This window comes from Mus caroli, chromosome 5 (assembly GCF_900094665.2).
Source record: "Mus caroli chromosome 5, CAROLI_EIJ_v1.1, whole genome shotgun sequence".
Classification (NCBI taxonomy): Eukaryota; Metazoa; Chordata; class Mammalia; order Rodentia; family Muridae; genus Mus; species Mus caroli.
The window spans coordinates 144,079,175-144,100,185 of NC_034574.1; the positions used below are offsets into that span (position 1 = coordinate 144,079,175).

The 21,011-nt window shown below is 41.7% G+C and overlaps 2 protein-coding genes across 3 annotated transcripts in view; one reads left to right on the plus strand and one right to left on the minus strand.

Moving 5' to 3' along the window:
- Zar1l (zygote arrest 1 like) overlaps nt 1–3,619 on the minus strand; it is a 9,948-nt gene extending 6,329 nt beyond the window's left edge. The window contains exons 1-2 of the mRNA XM_021164011.2: nt 3,050–3,619; nt 2,435–2,527 (exon numbers count right to left, since the gene is read on the minus strand). Coding sequence (XP_021019670.1) covers nt 2,435–2,527; nt 3,050–3,619 — 663 coding nt within the window. The remainder of the gene's footprint in view (nt 1–2,434; nt 2,528–3,049) is intronic.
- A 4,062-nt stretch (nt 3,620–7,681) lies between these two features.
- Nucleotides 7,682–21,011, plus strand: part of Brca2 (BRCA2 DNA repair associated) — a 44,428-nt gene continuing 31,098 nt past the window's right edge. The window contains exons 1-10 of one of the 2 annotated variants that reach the window (XM_021162873.1): nt 7,682–7,957; nt 8,236–8,340; nt 12,354–12,581; nt 13,968–14,076; nt 14,577–14,626; nt 14,948–14,988; nt 15,184–15,295; nt 17,300–17,349; nt 18,102–18,213; nt 18,689–19,795. In XM_021162873.1, the coding sequence (XP_021018532.1) occupies nt 8,274–8,340; nt 12,354–12,581; nt 13,968–14,076; nt 14,577–14,626; nt 14,948–14,988; nt 15,184–15,295; nt 17,300–17,349; nt 18,102–18,213; nt 18,689–19,795 (1,876 nt within the window). In that variant the 5' untranslated portion in view covers nt 7,682–7,957; nt 8,236–8,273. The remainder of the gene's footprint in view (nt 7,958–8,235; nt 8,341–12,353; nt 12,582–13,967; nt 14,077–14,576; nt 14,627–14,947; nt 14,989–15,183; nt 15,296–17,299; nt 17,350–18,101; nt 18,214–18,688; nt 19,796–21,011) is intronic. The other variant, XM_029477704.1, reaches the window with a different exon arrangement.

Consider the following 21,011-nt stretch of genomic DNA (forward strand, 5'->3'; position numbering starts at 1 on the left):
AAAAAAAAAAAAAAACACCAAACAAACAAAAACCAACCAAACAAACAAACAAAAAAACAGATTTCTCAGACTCTTTCTTTGTACCCTAGTCTTTTGTGGGTGTCTGAACCCATTGTTTGTCTTCAAGGAAGAGTTGGGACTTTAGTTTGACTTAGTTTTCAATTCCAACCAGATGTGGTGGCACACACCTAGAATCACAGCAGAAGGCTGAGAAGCAGACACTCAAGGCCAGCTTCAGGTTCATAGAGCAAGAGCATCTTGTGCTGCCTGAAAGCTGCTTCAAACAACACGAGAAACAACGCAATAAACAGAGGAGTAAACCCAAGAGACAACTCCTCTACCCTCAGGCTGTATGTCCTCTTGCCCTGTGGCCTAAGGTATAGCTGCACACTGTGAAGAGCTGGCTCTCCTACTGCCACAGGCACAGGCATGGAAGACAAACTTCGCCTGCTTTGTGGAGCCGAGCCTGTATTCCAGAAGAGAAATTACTCTCCAAGAACATAAGATGGACACAGTGTCCCAGCACTCAGGAACCAGAGGAAGGAGGAGCTATTCCAGTTCAAGGCCAGCCTGGTTCACATAATAAGTTCCAGGCCAGCATGAGCTACATGCTTAGACCCCATGTCAAAAACAGACATCAAAAAAGTTCAAGACCACCCTCAGTTATACAGTAACTTTGGGACCAACATGAGGTTCATGAGACCCTAACTCAAGAAAAACAAGAACAAGGGAAAATGGCTAGATTTCCAAAGGGGGATGGCTATACTGGAAGTAGTTGATAGTATCTATACAGAAATAGCCTGATAATAACTTTAAAAGACAGTATCAGTTGTTTTTATGAAAGAGTTTAATGTCTTGACAGAAATGCAAGCCCTGACATCTGCAGAGATGGCAGAATCCCTTAAAATAACCTTAGGATATCTAGGTATGATGACAAGTTCCTTTAATGCCAGCACTTGGGAGGAAGAAGCAAAGAGAGATCTGAGGGTTCCAAGCCAGCCAGGGCCACCTAGGGAGACTCTGTCTCGGAAAAAGAAAAGCAAAACAAGACAAATTAAAAAAAAAAAAAAAACTGGTCTAAAGAAGAGTTTAATTAAACCTAATCTATACTTTTAACTTATACAAGAAGTAAAAGCTCAGCAAGAACATCAGCAAGAAAGAATGTCAAGATTTAGTCTAAAGAAGAGTTTAATTAAACCTAATCTATACTTTTAACTTATACAAGAAGTAAAAGCTCAACAGGAACATCAGCAAGAAAGAATGTCAAGATTTAGTCTCAGAACAGCCCAAGTAGGTAGAAAAAAATAAAATAGGAGAAATCTCTAGCGTAGATGAGGAGACCCAAATTTACCCATGGGGGGGGGAAGTAAGTAGGAAATTAAGTGTATCCCCATATTTAAGGCACAAACTGTCGCCTAATTATAGACCTGCATGATTAAACTAAATGTTTTACTAGACACCGCAGAGGTTTTCATTGTTTGTGTTGAGATGGCTGGGGTCTCACTCTGTGGCTCCCGATGTCTTGAACTCACTATGTAGACCTGAAACTCACAGATGTAGCTGTTTACGTCTCCCAACTGCTTCTTCGTTTTTTGAGATATGTGTAATGTTAAGTTTCAAACTTGGGACAAGTGCCTGAGGTGCCTATTTAATAAAACAAAACAGACCGTTTCAAACTTGGGACAAGTGCCTGAGGTGCCTATTTAATAAAACAAAACAGACCTGGCTTCCAGGTTCTCACAGCATCCCTCAGTGCCTAACTGTTAACCAAGGTAAGGCTGGCACACCCTGAACTCTCCAGCCCAGGTCTGGGCTTCCTATACCCAAGAGGCTCCTCCCTAAATAATTCAGACAGTTTGGTGCCCCTACCTCCCATGCCTCCTACCCCTCTCCCAACCTGCGTCTCTCCCACTCCCCGCTTTGCTCCTTTTGTTTCTTTGGTCTTTTGTCTGCTGTAGTAGATTCTCTCTCTTCCTTCCTCTCCCCACTCCCCACATGGTTCAGGGTCAAATCCCATCCTTCCCCTCCAAAGTGCTGCAGTTGCAGAGTTATATACTACCACCGCTGGTAGTAATTTATTCATTTAATCATTGACTTTCACACTCAAATGGAAGTGTCGATATAAAACCCATCCTCAAGCCGGGCATGGTGGCACATGCCTTTAATCCCAATTCGGGAGGCAGAGGCAGGAGGATTTCTGAGTTCGAGGCCAGCCTGGTCTACAAAGTGAGTTCCAGGACAGCCAGGGCTATAGAGAGAAACCCTGTTTCAGGAAGAAAAACAAGAAAACATCCTCGATGCCTGTCAGCATCTATGCCAAAGAGGTGGAAAGGCGATCTCCCACTGATGTGCCTGCACCTTCCAGGCCTCCTTGCTCCTCCCCCCAATGCGTGCCCCCCCCCACACGCATGCCCCGCCTCTCACGCTTGCTTACCTTGTTGGTACCTGAGATACACCACACATAGGCACTCTCCCATCTCCTCTTACAATCTTTACAGTGAAAATAGCCATATTTTAGTTCCAAAAACTGAAAAGAAATTCAAATGGAAGTATTTTATTAACGGGGGTCGGGAGAAGAGTCTAGATATTTGTTTCGTAATTGATGGCTTAACGCAACAGCATCTACTTCCTGGACCTTGCTTTCAGCTATTCTCTACAGAGCCGTTAATTTAGCTTCTAGGCTCGCAGCCCTAGGATGTTTCCTGATCATTTCCCGCAACACCAACAGCAACATCTCCAAAAATAAAAATCTAGGTTCACCTTTAACACACTCGAAGCTTACTGTCGGCCTCATCCTCACCAGGAATAATGACAGGACTTTTTAAAATTAGGCTCTATGCCTATCTTACCAAAACTTGAAAAACACTCAGACCATGTAAACAAAGTACATGCTTCCAGAACTCCACCTTCCTCGCCCAAGAAAAGGTAGAAATAGCACTTACCGATCTGGAAATGGAAGGAGGGAGGACCCTGCTGGTGGGGGCTGAGCAGAGAGAAAGAAGCCAGCTAAAAGCGGAGCTTCCCAAATTTGCTCTGCGCGTGCACATACCTGCTTTCCCTTCCTGTCCTGAGGGCTGTGGGCATATTCCTCCCCCAATTCCTTCAGCCGTGGGAACTGCTCCTCACGATCCCGGCTCCATGTAGGTAGCAGCAGCTGATTGGCCTCTGTAGGTCCTGTGAGCTCCTGGCTTTCCTCGTCTTCCCCATCCTGGGGTCGCCGGATCAAGGCTCTCCGCCCTACTTCCCAAGCTTCGGTGGGCTTCCTGGAGCTGGTTCTGTCCGAGAGGGAGCTGCTGTGGAGGGTCTGTGACCCCTGTGAGCACTGCACTGACTTGTCCACTCGAAGACTCACCTGTACGCCCACCTCCTTGGTGTGGACCCTGTGTAGCCATAGACTCAGGTTGGGGTCCATCTGAGTGGAAACGGCCTGAAGCTGAGCCCTGTTGTAAGGGTTCATACAGGACTGCGAGACATTTGCTGGTACCCTAAGCCTGGCTAGGAAAATGGGAGCTCCCATATTATGTGGCCAGTTTTGCTGTTGACAGTGTCTCCAGGGGCCAGGGTAGGTCAAAGGGTCTGTGGTCCCATAGCCACAGGGAACACAGAAAAGACGCTCCATTGGGGTGGGGGGAGTTTCCTCCCTCACCCTCCTCTTCCTCTTTGTAGATTTGGTTCGGGTTCACCCAGGTTTCTTCATTTATTCCAGAGCGGGAGCAGCCAGTTAGCTCCCTAATTGAAGTCACCTAGGAGATGACTAATTGTTTTCCCTACCTTTCCAATCTGCAGCGCTCACTAATTTTTTTTTTTTTTCTCTCAAGGTTGTTTTTCATTTCTGACCTCTTCACACAGGCTTTAACTAGTAATTTCACTCACTTATTCTCTTGGTGACGACTTTGTTGATCTGGTATCGGTGGGTGAGGATATAAATTAGTATAGGTATTATGGAAACTAACACGGAGTTTCCCCAAGAATTAACAATTGGCTGCGCTGTAGTGGAGCCTTTAATCCCAGCACTTGGGAGTCAGAGGCAGGTGGATCTCTGAGTTGGAGGCCAGCCTGGTCTACAGAGTGAGTTCCAGGACTGCCAGGGCTACACAGAGAAACCTTGTCTTGAACCACTTGCCATCAAAATAATAATAATAATAATAATAATAATAATAATAATAATAATTAAAATAAAGATTTTAAAAATAGGAGGGCAGGAGAGATGTCTCAGTGGTTCATATTGCATCATATTGCAAAGTGCTCATAGCAACTTGGATTCCCAGTCACTGGGTGGCTCACAAACACCTGTAACTCCAGCTGGTACCTGACATCCTCTTCTGGATATAACCTACACTCATGTACATAGACACACATTCACAGGCTCACACATACTTTTTTTTTTTAAAGATTTATTTATTTTTATTTATATAAATGTACTATAGCTGTCTTCAGACACACTAGAAGAGGGCATCAGAACCCATTACAGATGGTTGTGAGTCACCATGTGGGTTGCTGGGAATTGAACTCAGGACCTCTGGAAGAGCGGTCAGTGCTCTTAACCACTGAGCCATCTCTCCAGCCCACACACATACCTTTTAATACTAGATAAATATATCTTTCAAAAGACATTTTCTTATTTAACATATATCTGAATGTATACCTGTGTCCCAGAAGAGAGTCCAGATCTCATTATAGATGGTTGTGAGCCACCATGTGGTTGCTGGGAATCAAACTCAGGACCTCTAGGAAGAACAGCCAGTGCTCTTAACTGCTGAGCCATCCCTCCAGCCCTATCCTTTTTTTTTTTTTTTTAAATAGAACCACCGACCTAGCAATCCCATTATTTGTATGCATATGCAAAGAAAGTGAAATCAATTAAGAGATTCTGCCCTCATCCTCATCCAAGAGTCAAACTCTGGAAGCAACCTACATATCAGATGACAGATGAGTAAAGAAACTGCTGTATAAATGGGAATTTTAATTAGTCATTGAACAAGAAAGAAAAAGCATGTGTGGTGGTATAGGCCTTGTCATTCCAGAAGCCAGGAGACTCACAAGTTTGAGACCAGCCTAGCTACACAGCCAGAACCTGTTTTGTTTGTTTGCTTGTCTGTTTTTGTTTGGGATGAACCTGGAAGACATTATGTTAAGTGCAATAAGCTATACAGAAAAAAAGATTTTATTAAATGACCTCATATGCAAAATCTAAGAAACTCAAATACGCAGTCACCAGTAGAGGGTGGTCAAAGGGCATAAAGGAGCAAATCCAGAGTCTAATGCACAGGATGATGACTATAAATAGTAACTGTTGTAAAACACAGCTCTCACCTCAAAAGGAGTCAGGGTCAAACCCAGAGGCAAATTTGAGCAGTCATGGCCCTAAAACCACAGATTTAGGTTACCCAAAATTCTATGTTCCAGTGTGGACAATGTTTCATGATGTATCTACAGTAACAGAACAAAGAAAGTCATAAATCCAGGCATTTAAAAAAAAAATGTGAACCGGGCATGGTGGTGCACTCCTTTAATCCCAACACTCGGGAGGCAGAGGCAGGCAGATTACTGAGTTTGAGCCCAGCCTGGTCTACAGAATGAGTTCCAGGACAGCCAAGGCTACACAGAGAAACCCTGTCTCGGGAAAAAAAAAAAAAAAAACACTTTTAGGGACCTAATGACAGCAGGCAATACATTGTAATTAGGCTCTGAACCAGCAATATTCCAAACTCTTCACAGTTACCGAGTTTTAATCAACAACCTTTGTAGACACATCTTTTTTTTCCCCTAGAGATTCTCATCCACACAATACTGAATTGCATCCTACAGATTTGCTAGAAGAGATTTGATACTCTCCATCACACACCTAGACATAGAAAGAAGGCAACTCTGTGAGGGTATGACTATATTCTAACTGTAAGACTTTTATTCAGTATTTATAATATATATGACCATCAAGGTGCAGTGCACATCATATACATTTTTATGAAAATAATAGATTTAACAGATAATGGATTGAACTCAATAATGCTTGGTAGTAAACAATCTGAGCAGCTGAGCTCAAATCATACAAAGTCTATTAGAGCAGACAGACATGGTTGGGAGGTTCCTTGTACCAAGAACACAAAACGTAGTCATGAGCTGTTAAAGGCCAGGAGGGTTTGATACTGAGCTATCTTTCAGGAGGTGAAATGTGTTAAGGCTTCTCATTATTCCACCTCTCTCCTCCAACTTCCCCGGGAGAAGAAGCAATTTTTTTTTCTTTTCTTAGTAGAAGTAGAAATTACTGTGCATTTTATTGTTTGAGTGCTTTGTCTGCATGTACATCTATCTGCACACCAGGAGAAGGCATCAGATCCCATTACAGATGGTTGTAAGTCATCACGAGGATGGTGGAAATTGAATTGAGGACCTCTGGAAGAGCAGCCAGTGCCCTCAACTGTTCAGCTGTCTCTCGGCCCCGATATGATTTTTTCCAAGACAGAATTCTCTGTGTAGACCAGGCTAGCCTCGAACTCATAGAGATCAGCCTGCCTCTGCCTCCCAAGTGCTGGGATTAAAGGCATGTGTCACCATTGTCTCATTTTACAAGCTAACAAAACCAAATGGATTTGAATCTAAATTTAGAACTTCTACCAGGCTAATTAATGACCTGGTGAGTTTTTACCCACTGGACAATGCTAAACACTTCATAGTATTGTTAGAAACATTCAGTAAGCAGTAGTTTATTACTACTGCTTATTAGGCCTCTTCTTTGCTAAGCAGACCTACATCAAAAGTTTTAGTATTTTTTTACATTAGTGATACTTCTTGCTAAAACTAAGGATTGCAGCTTAGCAGACAAAATTGATACCAATAAACCAAGCAGACTTTTCTCAATTGTCTTTATTGTAGTATTGAGTATCTAACCCAGACTCAGAGTCTCTACTATTGAGCCAGACTCCCCAACCGCAGGTCATTGTTTTTCTAAGCCAAGAGGACCTTTTAACTGCTTAAGCATGTTCTGGAAGCAGCAAAGCCCCCAAGATCTCTTGTTGGATCCAATCGAGGGCTTTCTAAAGTTCAAACTACAAACCCACAGTAAGCCATGCACTGGGCTTGTTACCCAGTAAATTCAGGGGAGAGGTAATAATGTTTCAATTTTCTAGGCCAGTTTCTGGAAAAGTCGGGAAACATGGTGATCGTATCCTAAAACCTGCAGAAAGGAGTACTAATATTGCAGGACTGCTATTTAACTGCATGCGCGCGCGCGCGCGTGTGTGTGTGTGTGTGTGTGTGTGTGTATGAGAGAGAGAGAAGGGGGAGGGGGAGAGGGAGAACACTTGAGCCCAGGTCCTACCACCCGTCCTCAATAAGACAATTAAAAGGGCCAAATTAAAAGTGTAAAGCTAAAAGATTTATTTAATGTGGCGACATTGGGAAGAGAGTAAAGAGATCCAAAGAATCCCTTCCAAGTCTATCTTCAGGGTTAAACAGAACGCCAAGGACCCCGAAGATACAGGAAAAGAAAGTATAAACAAAATTTTAGCCCACTGCGGGAAACAGACACACACACCTATCGTGAGGGGAAGAAAGGAATTTGGCTGGGGATGGGCGAGCCCACGCTAGCCCAGAACAGCCACAGAAAGAACAGTTCGCTGACTTCCGGGCGGCGCTTGCGCCGCGTCCCCGTCGCGGGGTCATGACGTCACGGGCAGAGCGCGGGCTTTTCGCGGGTGCCGGAGCCGTGAGGCGGTGCCGTCAGTCAGCGACCGCCGCGGGAGCGGAGCGGGTCAGTGCGGCCGGGTGTGGCGGGCGTGCGCTCCCGGGTCTTAATGCCGTGAGGGACGCACCTGACACCCCGGAGGAGCCGGTCGACCTCCTTCACGGCCGCCCGGAGCAGCTGCCCCAGTGCAGCCCGCGGCGTCCTCCCAGAGGGATCCTGCGCGTCCAGAGTCCGCGGTAGCCGCCCCGTTCTGCAGTCGCCGAATTACCTAACGTGTGTGCCTCGGCTCCCTAATTAGTCAATGTGAATAATTCTAAATAACGTTAGGTTTGTCTTGTCATTGACTCCCACCATAGCCACTTTCGGTTGTTGTGATGTATCTAGTACCCACTTGGTTCGAAGCACAATTATAAACTGTCCCCATCTTCATGATAAGTTCTGCTCTTGTCCCAAAAGATAGGCCTGAGGTAGGACAAGCTTACCAGCGATTCTGGTTTTACCTGTCACAAGAAACCAGGCTTGTGAAGTGTCTGTTATTTTCTCTTTTGCAGACTTCCTTACCGAGCATCGGAGAAATACTGTAGAGAAAATGCCGGTTGAATACAAAAGGAGACCAACTTTTTGGGAAATTTTTAAGGCGAGATGCAGCACAGCAGGTATTGAGGAGTTTTATAAAACCTGGTAAATTAAGTCCCATCAAAAAATATTTTCAATAAAATAAGTCAAGGTAAATGCTTGCTTTAAAAACAAACAAAAACCCCAGCACCTGGGAGACAGAGGCAGGTCTCTGAGTTTGAGGCCAGCCTAGTCTAAAGAGAGAGATAAAGGGCTTTATAGAAAAACAAACAAAAAATTACTTGAGCTAGGTGTGATGGCACACATTTATAATCCTAAGGAAGCTGAGGCAGAAGACTGAGCCAGGTGGATTAAATGAGTTCAAGACCAACTTGGGCTACATAGCGAATTCCTGGATGTCAGGAGAGACAGAGCTTAGACCTAATTAAAAACAAAACACAGCAAACACAGGAGTGGATGTTCACAGTCAGCTATTGGATGTATCACGGGGCTCCCAATGGAGAAGCTAGAGAAAGTATCCAAGGAGCTAAAGGGATCTGCAACCCTATTGTTGGAACAACATGATGTACTAACCAGAACCCCGGAGCTCTTGTCTCTAGCTGCATATGTATCGAAAGATGGCCTAGTCGGCCATCAATGGAAAGAGAGGCCCATTGGACTTGCAAACTTTATATGCCCCAATATAGGGGAATGCCAGGGCCAAAAGAATGGGAATGGGTGGGTAGGGAAGTGGGGGGCGCTATGGGGGACTTTTGGGATAGCATTGGAATTGTAATTGAGGAAAATATGTAATAAAAATATTAAAAATCAAAAAAAAAAAGAAAGAAAAAAAAACAAAACAAAACACAAAAGAGGGATGCAAGTGACCCTGGTCTCTGCATTTGTTCCTCAGCATCAATTTAGCAGGCATTAGCTGATTCCTGTAATCTCACCTTTGGGAGGTAGAGGCAGGAGGATCAGGAGTTGAAGGTGATTTGTGCTGTGAACAGCTTGTGGGTCAGATCCAGTTAACATAATCTTTTCCTGGTCAATCAGACGATGTAGAATACCTAAACTGATGGGGAACTAACTCTTTGACTTCCAGTGGAAAGAACTGTTTTGAAAGTGCTACCAGCAAATCAGAAGCATTGGTGATGCTAGTGATGAACACTTTTCAAACCTTTTCTGACTTATTTTGTTTTGAGCTGTATGAGTGTGTTTGTGTATTTGCTCTGTGTGTGTCGGTGCCTACAGAAGTCAGAAGAGGACATCAAGTCCCCTGGAGCTGGAGTTGCAGGTGGTTGTGGGCTGTGATGTGGATGCTAGACTGAATTTGGGTCTTCTGCAAGAGCTTCTTAACCACTGAGTCATTTCTCCAACCCTAGCTTTCTCTGTTAAATGACATCGTCTTGCTCTGTAACCATGACTGATTTACGATTTGCTATGTAGATCAGGTTGGTTTCGAACTTGCAGTGACCTTCCTGAGTGCTGGGATTGCAGTGTGAACAGCCACACCAGGCTCTGAATTAGATATCATAAGTAAATATTGACAGCGCATGAAAAAGATCACATCCATTAATATTACAACTGATCTGATAAGTTTTCGAAGTTTGGAAGAAGTCAGCTACTGTGAGTTCTCTAGAAATTGTTCATTTCATTTTGAAAGCTCATATCTCATCATTAGCAACAAACTTTTGTCTTTACTATAAAAGCCCACTTCATTCTAGAGAAAATGCCTGCCAAACTTCTGTCTGCAAAAATGCTACATGCATTTTGTTTCTCAGAAAGGATTAAAAAGGCAGGCTAAGGAATTAAAGCTTGGTCCCATTGGTGGCTTAGTGGGTGAAAGTGTGTGCTTCATAGGTCTGATGACCAGTTTCTAAGCCAGAAGCAACATGAAGGTAGACTCTTGACTCCATGTGCACACATCAGATACACGGCAATGAGAAGGATGGAGCATGAGCTTCATACTGTTCCTCTTACGTTGTTAGTGAGTCCCTGGCATTCTCCTGTGGATTGCTAGGGAATGTTAAGTGCTAGTGCAGTTGGGTCCACTGCCTTCTGTCATGTAGGTGCATCAGGTGTTTACATACCTCATTCCTTGTTGTACAGATGTTGACATTGTGAAAAGGGCAAAGAACACCATGCTCTAATTATGAAAATATATTGAACCCCCCTATGCCGGGGGTAACAGCTATATAGGGTGGTTGGGTCCTGTTTGACATTTTGTTGTTGCCATGTAAGAATCTTTCTCATGTTTATTTGAAAGTGGTTCTCTGGCCCATATTCAAAGATTTGTCATACTGATGGAGTTTTCATCATCATTTCAGTTTTATCTATGAAGTACATGCTTGCTGTGAGTAGTTTGGTTTTTTTTTTTTTTTTTTTAACTCTAAATCATGAGTATTATTAAGAAGGTTAGAAACGTAATATACCTAAACTCTTATCTCCTTGTAAGTTTTGTAAAATTATACAAAAGTTAGTGCACTTCCAAAAGATTAAACTAATAATCTTGTTTAATAAACCTTTAATTACTGGTCACAATTCTTTTTTTTTTTTTTTTTTAGGATTTACTTATTATACATAAGCACACTGTAGCTGTCTTCAGATACACCAGAAGAGGGCATCAGATCTCATTACAGATAGCTGTGAGCCACCATGTGGTTGCTGGGAATAGAACTCAGGACCTCTGGAAGAGCAGTTGGGGCTCTTAACCCTTGAGCCATCTCTCCAGCCCTAACTGGCCACAATTCTTACTTGTTTTTTTTTTTTTTTTTTCCTCTTCTCTTTCTCTTTGTTTTATTCATTTGTGTCTTATTATTTTTTTGTTTTTTTTCTTCTGTATTTAGTTTAGTATGCACTAGATTATGGAGTCTTTTGTTTTGTTTTTAGTTTTTTGGTCCTCTTTGAGACAGGGTTTCTCTGTATATCCCTGGCCATTCTGGAACTTGCTCTGTAGACCTGGCTGGCTTTTAATTCAGAGATCTGTCTGCCTCTTCCTGGCTTCCCTCCATTGCTCCCTTGCTCTCTCCCTCTCCTCCATCTTCTTTCTTTCCCTCCTTCTCTGTCCTTCCCTCTCTCTCCCTTGCTCCTCCCACCCCTTTCTTGATTAGTTTTCAAGATAGGGTCTCATTATATAGGCAAGCTAGCCTGGAACTTATACAATCCTTCTGTATGCTCCCAGATGCTAGAATTATACATTGTAATGTCATACCCAAGTGAGAAGAGGTGTTTTGTTTTTTTGGTTTTTTTTTTTTTTAAGATTTATTTATTATTATATCTAAGTACACTGTAGCTGTCTTCAGATGCACCAGAAGAGGGCATCAGATCTCATTATGGATGGTTGTGAGCCACCATGTGGTTGCTGGGATTTGAACTTAGGACCTTCAGAAGAGCAGTCGGTGTTCTTAACCACTGAGCCATCTCTCCAGCCCGAAGAGGTCTTTTTGTAGCCCAGGCCATCCTCAAGCGTGAGGTTTTCCTGCCCCAACCCTCAAGTGCTAGAATTACAGTTGTGCACCACCATGCCCAGTTGGTCAACATTTCAAGTTCCTTTTGTTTAGTATTAGTTTGTTTTATTGTTTATGTCTTGATTTATTTCGTGGTAGGGACAGGGTGGTGGGTCAGTTAGAGGACAACCTGCAAGAGTCAGTTCTCTGCTTCCACCATGTGGATTCTACTCATGACCTGAGGTCATCAGCTTTGATGGTAAGCACCTTTACCTACCAAGCCATCTTGCTACAGTGTTTTGTGTTCTGAGATGAAGATCTCAATGTGTTGCCTGGAAGGTCTTCAAAATTGTAGTCCTCCTGTCTCAGACCTACTGAAAGCTGGAATAACAGGTGAATACAACTGTGCCTTTCCTTTATTCTTCACTGTGATCTTTGAAGCTTTTTGCATTTATTGATTTTACATGTGTGCACACACATATCCCCCATAACACAATAATGAGAAAACAACTTCTGAGTGTGTGTTTCAATCTAACTCAGGTTGTCAGGCACAGCATGGAGGGAGTCACCTTTGGCAGCCCTGTTCTTTATAATGATCTTCATTGTTCACGAGTTTCTCCATGTCATTCATTAAAACTAAGATGAGGTTTTTGTCTTTTTTGCAGATTTAGGACCGATAAGCCTCAATTGGTTTGAGGAACTTTCCTCAGAAGCCCCCCCATACAATTCTGAACCTCCAGAGGAATCGGAGTATAAGCCCCACGGTTATGAACCACAGCTGTTTAAAACACCACAGAGGAATCCCCCCTACCATCAGTTTGCTTCAACTCCAATAATGTTCAAAGAAAGAAGTCAGACTCTACCACTGGACCAGTCGCCTTTCAGAGAATTAGGTAACTAGCTAGGTGTGGTGGCACATGCCTTTAATCCTAGCACTAAAGAGGCAGAAACAGGTGGATCTCTGTGAGTTTGAGGCCAGCCTGGTTTACTTATCAAGTTCGAGACAGCCAGAGCAACATACTGGAGAGATGCTTTCTCAAAAAAAGGAAAAAAAAGCAAAGAGTTCACCATAGATTTAACTTGGGTAAATCATGCTATGTGATGAAGGGTACATGAGCTGGGACTTTGGGCAAAGTTGTATATAAAATCAGCTCTGTGATGAACTGAGTTCTATTGTGCAAATCCGTCTTCCTCATCTCTTTCCTGACTGAAGGATGGAGATAGTGGAAATACTGTGTGATAAGCTTTGGTTCAGTAAAATAATTTAGGTATTTAATAAATGCCTCTTCTTCTTCCTATGCTTAACATGTCAGCAACTAAGATTTTCTAAATTATGACTTTGATATTCAAAATGACTCGTCTTGATGTTTACTAAGCTGTATTTCTTCAAGTTATTATAGGGTGGAGATTTTTTTTTATTGTAATCAATTTCTTGTGAGTATTTTAATTTGATATTAGTTTCTTTGACCTATGTGCCACGTGTTTATAAACACTTGTTTAGTAAAGTTGTGCGTTCACTCAGTCTCTGTAACATTTATTACTTTCTTGACATAGTATGCCCTTTTCTTTAGAGTACTGCTTTGTGATATGCTCAGTGAACATGTCAGGGATTGTAATTGCTGTGGATGTAGTCAGAAGACAGAATCTCTACTGGTTGATGGTGGTGCATTGATCCTAGCATTCAGGAGGCAGAGGCAGGTGGATCTCTAGGAGTTCAAGGCTAGCCCAGTCTACATAGCAAGTTTCAGTATAGCCAGGGCTACATAGAGAGATTCTGTCTCAAGAAAGGCGTGTACAGGGAAACAAACATCTTGTCCACAGTTCTGCAGGTTTAGCAGTGTTCATTCAGAAAAGCCAGATGGTAGGGTTACAACCAAGAGTGGAATGCAAAAGGATAGCATCATAACAGTCAAGTCAAATGAGGCCATCAGCTTACCAGTGTAGTTTGGTAGTGTGCATGTTCATCATTGAAAAGCCCTAGTTTTTATGTCCAACACCGAGGAGGAAGGAAGGAGGCAGGGGAGGTTGCAGTCACGAAGCCTTGCTTTCTCACTTGTATTCAGGAGTCTGAAACTGAATGGTTGAAAGCTTTGCACAGAAGGACAGTCAGGTTGGACTAGGTGTCTTCCATGATGTCATATATGGGGTGCACACCATCCCTTGAGATGCATTTCTATAGCAGGCCCCAGCACTTTTTTTTTTTTTGTTCTTAAGTTCAAAAAGTAAAAGCTCAAAATGTACAGTGTCTGCACCCTCACTGGATTATTTTACTGTTTCAGGGAAGGTTGTTGCAAGTAGTAAACATAAAACTCACAGCAAAAAGAAGACCAAAATGGACCCTGTGGTAGATGTTGCTAGTCCGCCACTGAAATCTTGTCTCAGTGAAAGGTATGATGAGACTGATGTATATTTTATAAGTGCATAAGACATGTTCTATATGTTTGTTTTTAGGGCCTGGTCTCACTGCAGTCCAGGCTGACTTTGCACTCAGAATCTTCTAGCTTTAGCCTCTCACAAAGCTGGGGATTCAGTCATGAACCGTCATCATGCATATCTGTTATTAAAATGTATTTAAATAAAACATTTTCTTGCATGTGTTTATTTCACAGAAATAAGCTGTCATGCAGATTATTTTGGCCACGTACCTTCTGGAAGAACTTCTATTTTTAAACGAAAAGTAATAGATTCCTTAATTTAGTAATTTTTATGTTAGAAACTTTGACTGGTAACTCACTCCCGAAATCCTAGCGCAGTACGAAACCAGCCCAGGCTAACATAGCAAGCCCTTGTCTCCAAAACCATAAAACTAGTACGCTTCGGTGCTTAATGATCTCTTTGTTGCTGCTGTTACCCTTTTAACCCAAGGCCACTGTTTCATTATTGTCTAGCCCTCTTACTCTGCGGTGCACACAGGCAGTACCACAACAAGAAAAGCCAGGTATGAGCACAGCAAATGTTCTTATCTTTGTTGTCTTCTGAGACCTTATTTACATCTAATTTGTACTATGAATGTGTTGCCAGTGTGTATGTGTGTACACATGTGCATGCCTTGGTGTCCAGAGGCCAGAAATGAGATCCCCTGAAACTGGAGTTACAGGTGGTTGTGAGCTGCCTGTATTAGGTCCTAGGAACACAGGCCTTTTGCAAAAGCAGCTAGTGCTGTTAAGTGCTGAGCCATGTCTTCAGCCCTATTTTTTTTATTTGTAGGTCTTAGAAATGTTAATAAAGATCTAATAATTTTCTTTCTTTTCACCCACAGTGGTATCTGGAAGTTTATTTTATACACCAAAACTCAAGGAGGTAAATGTTCTGCTTTGGTTACTTACAGTCTATCAGTTGAAAATGGGACAGTGTGTATTATCCCTTTGACTTGAGAATCGAGATCGATACTTAGCATACTGTTTCCCAGAGGCATTAAGTAAGTGATAAATGAAAATGTGAATGAAAAGTTAATCGTCAGTGTTTCTGTAAATTAACGACCGTCTTTCTTTGTAGGGTCAGACACCAAAACCTATTTCGGAGAGTCTGGGAGTTGAAGTGGATCCTGATATGTCTTGGACAAGTTCATTAGCTACACCACCAACCCTTAGTTCCACTGTGCTCATAGGTAATAGTGACAAACGTGTACTGGACAAGAAGAGCTAGAGGAGGCTGCTAAGTTGTCATCTCCAGTCTTATGTTAGAAGGAAAATGTGGAAGGGCTGGAGGGATTGCTCAGTGGTTAGAGCACTGGCTGCTCTTACAGAGCATCCTGGTTCAGTTCTCAGCACCCATGTGGTGGCTCACAACTGTCCATAGCTCCAGTTCCAGGGGAACTGGTGTTTTCTTCTAGCCTCTATAGACTCCTGCATGCATGTGATGTACATACATATTTGTAGACAAAACACCCATATACAGAAAATAAAAGTAAAGGCTAAATATGTAAGCGAACATGAAAACACATATTACTGTGTGATAAGTGTTTGTAGAATAATTTTTTGTGTTTTTTGTTTGTTTGTTTGTTTACTTTTTTCAAGACAGGGTTTCTCTGTGTATTCCTGACTGACCTGGAGCTCACTCTGTAGACCAGGCTGGCCTCAAACTCAGAAATCCGCCTGCCTCTGCCTCCCAAGTGCTGGGATTAAAGGTGTGCGCCACCACCGCCTGGCAATTTTTTATGTTTTATTTAAAATGCAATCAAAGGATCACATATTTTAGTAGTCTGTCATCTATATATGATAACTTCATATACATTTATCCACAATATATAACCATGTTACATATGTGTGCTCATTCATAAGATATGTGTATGACTGTGGTAATCCTTAAATTATGAGTTTATATTCACACCATAATTTTTTTTTAGTATTTTAGGTTTGTTTGTTTTGTTTTTTATTCTGCATGTGTGCAAGTATGCCCATGTGCAGGTGCCACATCATTAGTGTGGAGGTCAGAGGACAATTAACAGGGTTGGTTCTTTTCTTCCACCATGTGCAATCCAGGGATCCAGCTTAGGGTATCAGACTTTGCAGCTAGCGCCTTTACCTTCTAAGCCATCTTGCCAGCCCTCAAACTAGGGCTTGATGATTCCGGCCAAATAACTTTAGTTTTGCTCCATTTAGTTAGAAGTGACTGGACTTTCTTTTGTTGTTGTTTTTTAAAAGAATTATTTATTTATTTAATGTATATGATTATGCTGCCACTGTCTTCAGACACGCTTCAGACACAGAAGAGGACATCAAATTCCATTACAGATGGTTGTAAGCTGGGAATTGAACTCAGGATCTCTGGAAGAGCAGTCAGTGCTTCTAACCACTGAGCCATCTTTCTAGCCTCTTTTTGTTGTTTATATGAAATAATAAAATAAAAGGGCTGAAGGATAAGACGTAATTAGCATTAATTATGCCTTCCATCTGTATCATTGTCTAAACAGAGGCTAAAGGCTCCCAAGGAGCCTTTGAAGACATAACTTTACAGATCTTTCATCTGCCCTTGTAGAGAACATAAAGCTAGTATCACCAAACCACATTAAGAAACAGTGTGACAGACTGGAGAGATGGCTTAGAGGTTAAACGCACTGGCTGCCCTTCTGAAGGTCCTGAGTTCAAATCCCAGCAACCACATGGTGGCTCACAACCATCTACAATGAGATTCAATGCCCTCTTCTGGTGTGTCTGAAAGCAGCTTGTGAGCTGTTATAAATAAATAAATAAATAAATAAATAAATAAATAAATAAATAAATAAGTTGCCGGGCATGGTGGCGCACACCTTTAATCCCGGGGGGTGGGGGTGGGGGGCAGAGGCAGACGAATTTCTGAGTTTGAGGCCAGCCTTGTCTACAAAGTGAGTTCCAGGACAGCCAGAGCTACACAGAGAAACCCTGTCTCAAAAAACCAAAAAAATACGTACATAAATAAGTCTATTTAAAAAAAAAAAAAAAAACACTATGACAAGTTAGACCATATTGGTGTTTCTCGTTGCTGGCTTTGGTCACACACTTTCAGGTGTGTGTGTGTGTGTGTGTGTGTGTGTGTGTGTGTGTTGGGGGGCGGTTCCTGAAGAAGTATGTTTGTGTATTGATTTTAGTGTATAATATATAATCCACTACAGCTAAATTTAATTGTTTTACAGCCCGAGATGAAGAAGCACGTAGCTCTGTAACGCCTGCCGACTCTCCCGCTGTAAGTCAGTGTCAGGCTGGTGTACTCTCCATACTACTCACTCTGAATGCCTTCACTTGATTTTGTTTTGTTAGTGGTGCTTATGCTTTGTAAAAAATATTTTGTCAATTCTCTGAGGTGGCCACTCATGTATGTAATATATTTTGATCATATTCACCCTGTCTTCCTCCTCTAACTTCCCCCATGATCCTCCCCAACATGACCTACTCTCAACTTCATGTATTTTGTTCTTTTTAAAATGATCCCCTGAATCCACTTAGCGCGCCTTGGTGCATATGGGTGTGGGGCACTGGAGAATAGGGCAGCTGACTAGTGGCCATACCTTCCCCCCAGGTGACTCTCCCTTCCTCAGTAGCTGTCAACTACCAATAGCTCCTAGGTTTTTGGTGGCACAGTTATTGTTCCTTTGGTTTTTGTTTTTTACTTTTTTTGAGATGGGTTTGCTATACAGTCCTAGCTAGCTAGCCTGAAAGTCGTTGTGTAAATCATTTTGGTCTCAAACTTGGGATGGTCATCCTGCTTCTGCTTCCCAAGTACTAGGATTATATGTGTGTGTCACTGTGCCCCAGCTAGCCTGAATTTTTTAAACTGCAATTTATAATTTTCCTAAGTGTTTGGAGATGTTTCTTAACATGATCCTGTATGCAATTTCTCCCTGTAAATTTTTTTCTGTCTTTCTGTTTGGTAACACGTATCTATGTGTGTAAAGAAAAAGTTATACTAATTAATGATTTTGAACACAATTTCTGCAGACTTTGAAAAGCTGTTTTTCTAACCACAATGAAAGTCCAAAAAAAAATGATAGATCTGTTCCCCCAGTGATTGACAGTGAAAACAAAAACCAGCAAGAAGCTTTTAGTCAGGGTAAGTATGTCTGTTTAGTTGAGCTACTCATCTGAACTGATGACACTGTCCTTTTCTTAGGGAGAAATGCATTGCTTTTCTTTTTCTCAACCTTTGAAATATAGAAGATAGAAACTAACTGGATAGATTTCTTTTTCGTAATTGTAATACAGAATTAACTCGCTACATTGGGATTGATAGTTTTTAGAATACTAGATCGAGTACATAGCACTATTAAAGGTGACCCTCAATTGTATAGAACAGGAAAAATAATGAGTTATTTAAGATTAGGGTATGAAAAAAGACTTTGAATACATTGGGATCCGATTTTAGGAGAAGAGTGACTTGCTGAAAGAACTGGCATTCAGAATAACCTCTTACTGCTGACCTGTGTATTATTTAATGTGAGCAATTTCTGAAGGAATTGTGAGAATAATAGGAAGAATATGGTTGCATTGTAAATGTTATAATGTGCTTTTGTTTTGAATTTTAACAGGATTGGGGAAAATGTTAGGAGATTCATCTGGCAAAAGAAATAGCTTCAAAGACTGCCTTAGAAAGCCAATACCAAATATTCTAGAAGATGGGGAGACAGCTGTTGATACTTCCGAAGAAGATAGTTTCTCATTATGTTTTCCTAAGCGTAGAACCAGAAATCTACAGAAAATGAGAATGGGCAAGACAAGGAAAAAGATTTTCAGTGAAACACGAACTGATGAATTAAGCGAAGAAGCTAGAAGACAAACTGATGATAAAAACTCATTTGTATTTGAAATGGAACCAAGAGAGAGTGATCCCTTAGATCCAGGTGTAACAAGCCAGAAGCCCTTTTACAGCCAGACTGAGGAAATCTGCAATGAAGCTGTACAGTGGTCAGATAGTAGATGGTCTCAGTCAAACCTTTCTGGTCTAAATGAAGCCCAGACAGGAAAAATACCCTTACCTCATATTTCTTCTCATAGCCAAAATATTTCAGAAGACTTCATAGATATGAAGAGAGAAGGTACTGGCTCTATTACTTCAGAAAAATCTTTACCTCATATTTCTAGTCTTTCAGAACCGGAAAAGATGTTCAGTGAGGATACTATGGTAGATAAGGAACATGAAGGACAGCATCTTGAATCACTTGAAGACTCCATTGCAGGGAAGCAAATGGTGTCTAGAACAAGTCAAGCAGCCTGTCTGTCTCCGAGTATCAGGAAGTCTATATTCAAGACGAGAGAGCCACTTGAAGAGACTTTGGGTACTGTTTTCTCAGATAGTGTGACCAACTCAACCTTTACAGAAGAACATGAAGCCTCTGCGTGTGGATTGGGAATACTTACTGCATGCTCACAGAGAGAGGATTCTTTATGTCCTAGTTCAGTTGACACTGGAAGCTGGCCAACCACTCTCACTGACACTTCTGCCACTGTGAAAAATGCAGGTTTGATATCCACTCTAAAAAATAAAAGAAGAAAGTTTATTTACTCTGTAAGTGATGATGCATCTCTTCAAGGAAAAAAACTACAGACACACAGACAGTTGGAGCTTACTAATCTTTCAGCCCAGCTTGAAGCAAGTGCTTTTGAAGTACCATTCACCTTTACAAATGTAAATTCAGGTATTATTCTTTTTTTCTTCTTATGTATATAGTCTTTAGGATGAGATTAAGTTTTCCTATTGAATATAAGTTTTTTGGTTTTTTAATTTTAAGAGAAACACTTGCTTACTTTCTGTAGTTTTTCAGATCTCCTTTTGGTTTGGTTTGGTGAGAACCCTGTGTAGCCCTGGCTGTCTTAGAACTTAGGCTGGCCTGAAACTCAGATATCCACCTGCCTCTGCCCCCTCAGTGCTTGGATTAAATCCGTGGGCCACCTCTGCCTGATTCTAGGAATCATTTAATCTCAGACAGTACCTATATAGATTATTGTTGAGATTTTGGATTTGGTCTTTAGAATTATGTCATTCAAACTTATTGGCGCAGTTGGTACCATATATTGTTGGGTCTTTGTTTTTTTGTTTTTTAGTATTTATTGTGTATATGTGTGGGGGCATGTGCATGACACATGATGTATGTGTGGAGCTCAGTGGATTACTTGTCTGAGTCAGTTTTCCTTTTTCATCATGTGGATCTTCAGGTCCTCAGGCTTAATGGCAAATGCATTTATACCCTAAGCCACCATACCATCGTCCCCTCTTTGTATCCTATGCTGGTTTTGAACTTGGCCTTGAGTGATCATCCTGCTGTAATCTCCCAAGTAGTTGGAACCACAGATGTACCACTGTGTCTTGCTCTATGGCTCCTAAGACAGCTTTTTATCCAAACACATTAGGAATTTGACTGCTTAGCTCCTGCTTTAGAGTATTTATTACGTACATATTAGATAGCTAAAAATGGTGTTTACTTGGAAAGCTGAAGCAGGAGGATTATTTGAGTCTAGGAATTCAAGGCCAGCCTGGGGAACATAAGAGAGACTTGTTGCTTCTGTTCCATTCCTCATCTCCATGATGTGAAATCAGTTTTGTCTTTCTGTGAGAAATTGTAAATAGCATGGTGAATAGTTTGATGGTATTGGTACTAGAGTATCAAAGAGTTGTTTGAGCTCCAGGGACCCTGGAGTTTATAGATACTTATGCCACACCTACCATTTTATGCAGATGCTGGGGGCCTGGATTCAGGTCTGCATGATAGGCACTTCACTGACTAAGCTACCTCTTTAGGCTCTTCATGTAGAAATTCAGTAACTTCAAAATCGCAATTGTTCAAGGATTTGTTTTAAATTTCTCAGTCACCCTTTGCTCTTCTTGTACTTCTTCTTTTTTTTTTTTTTTTTTTT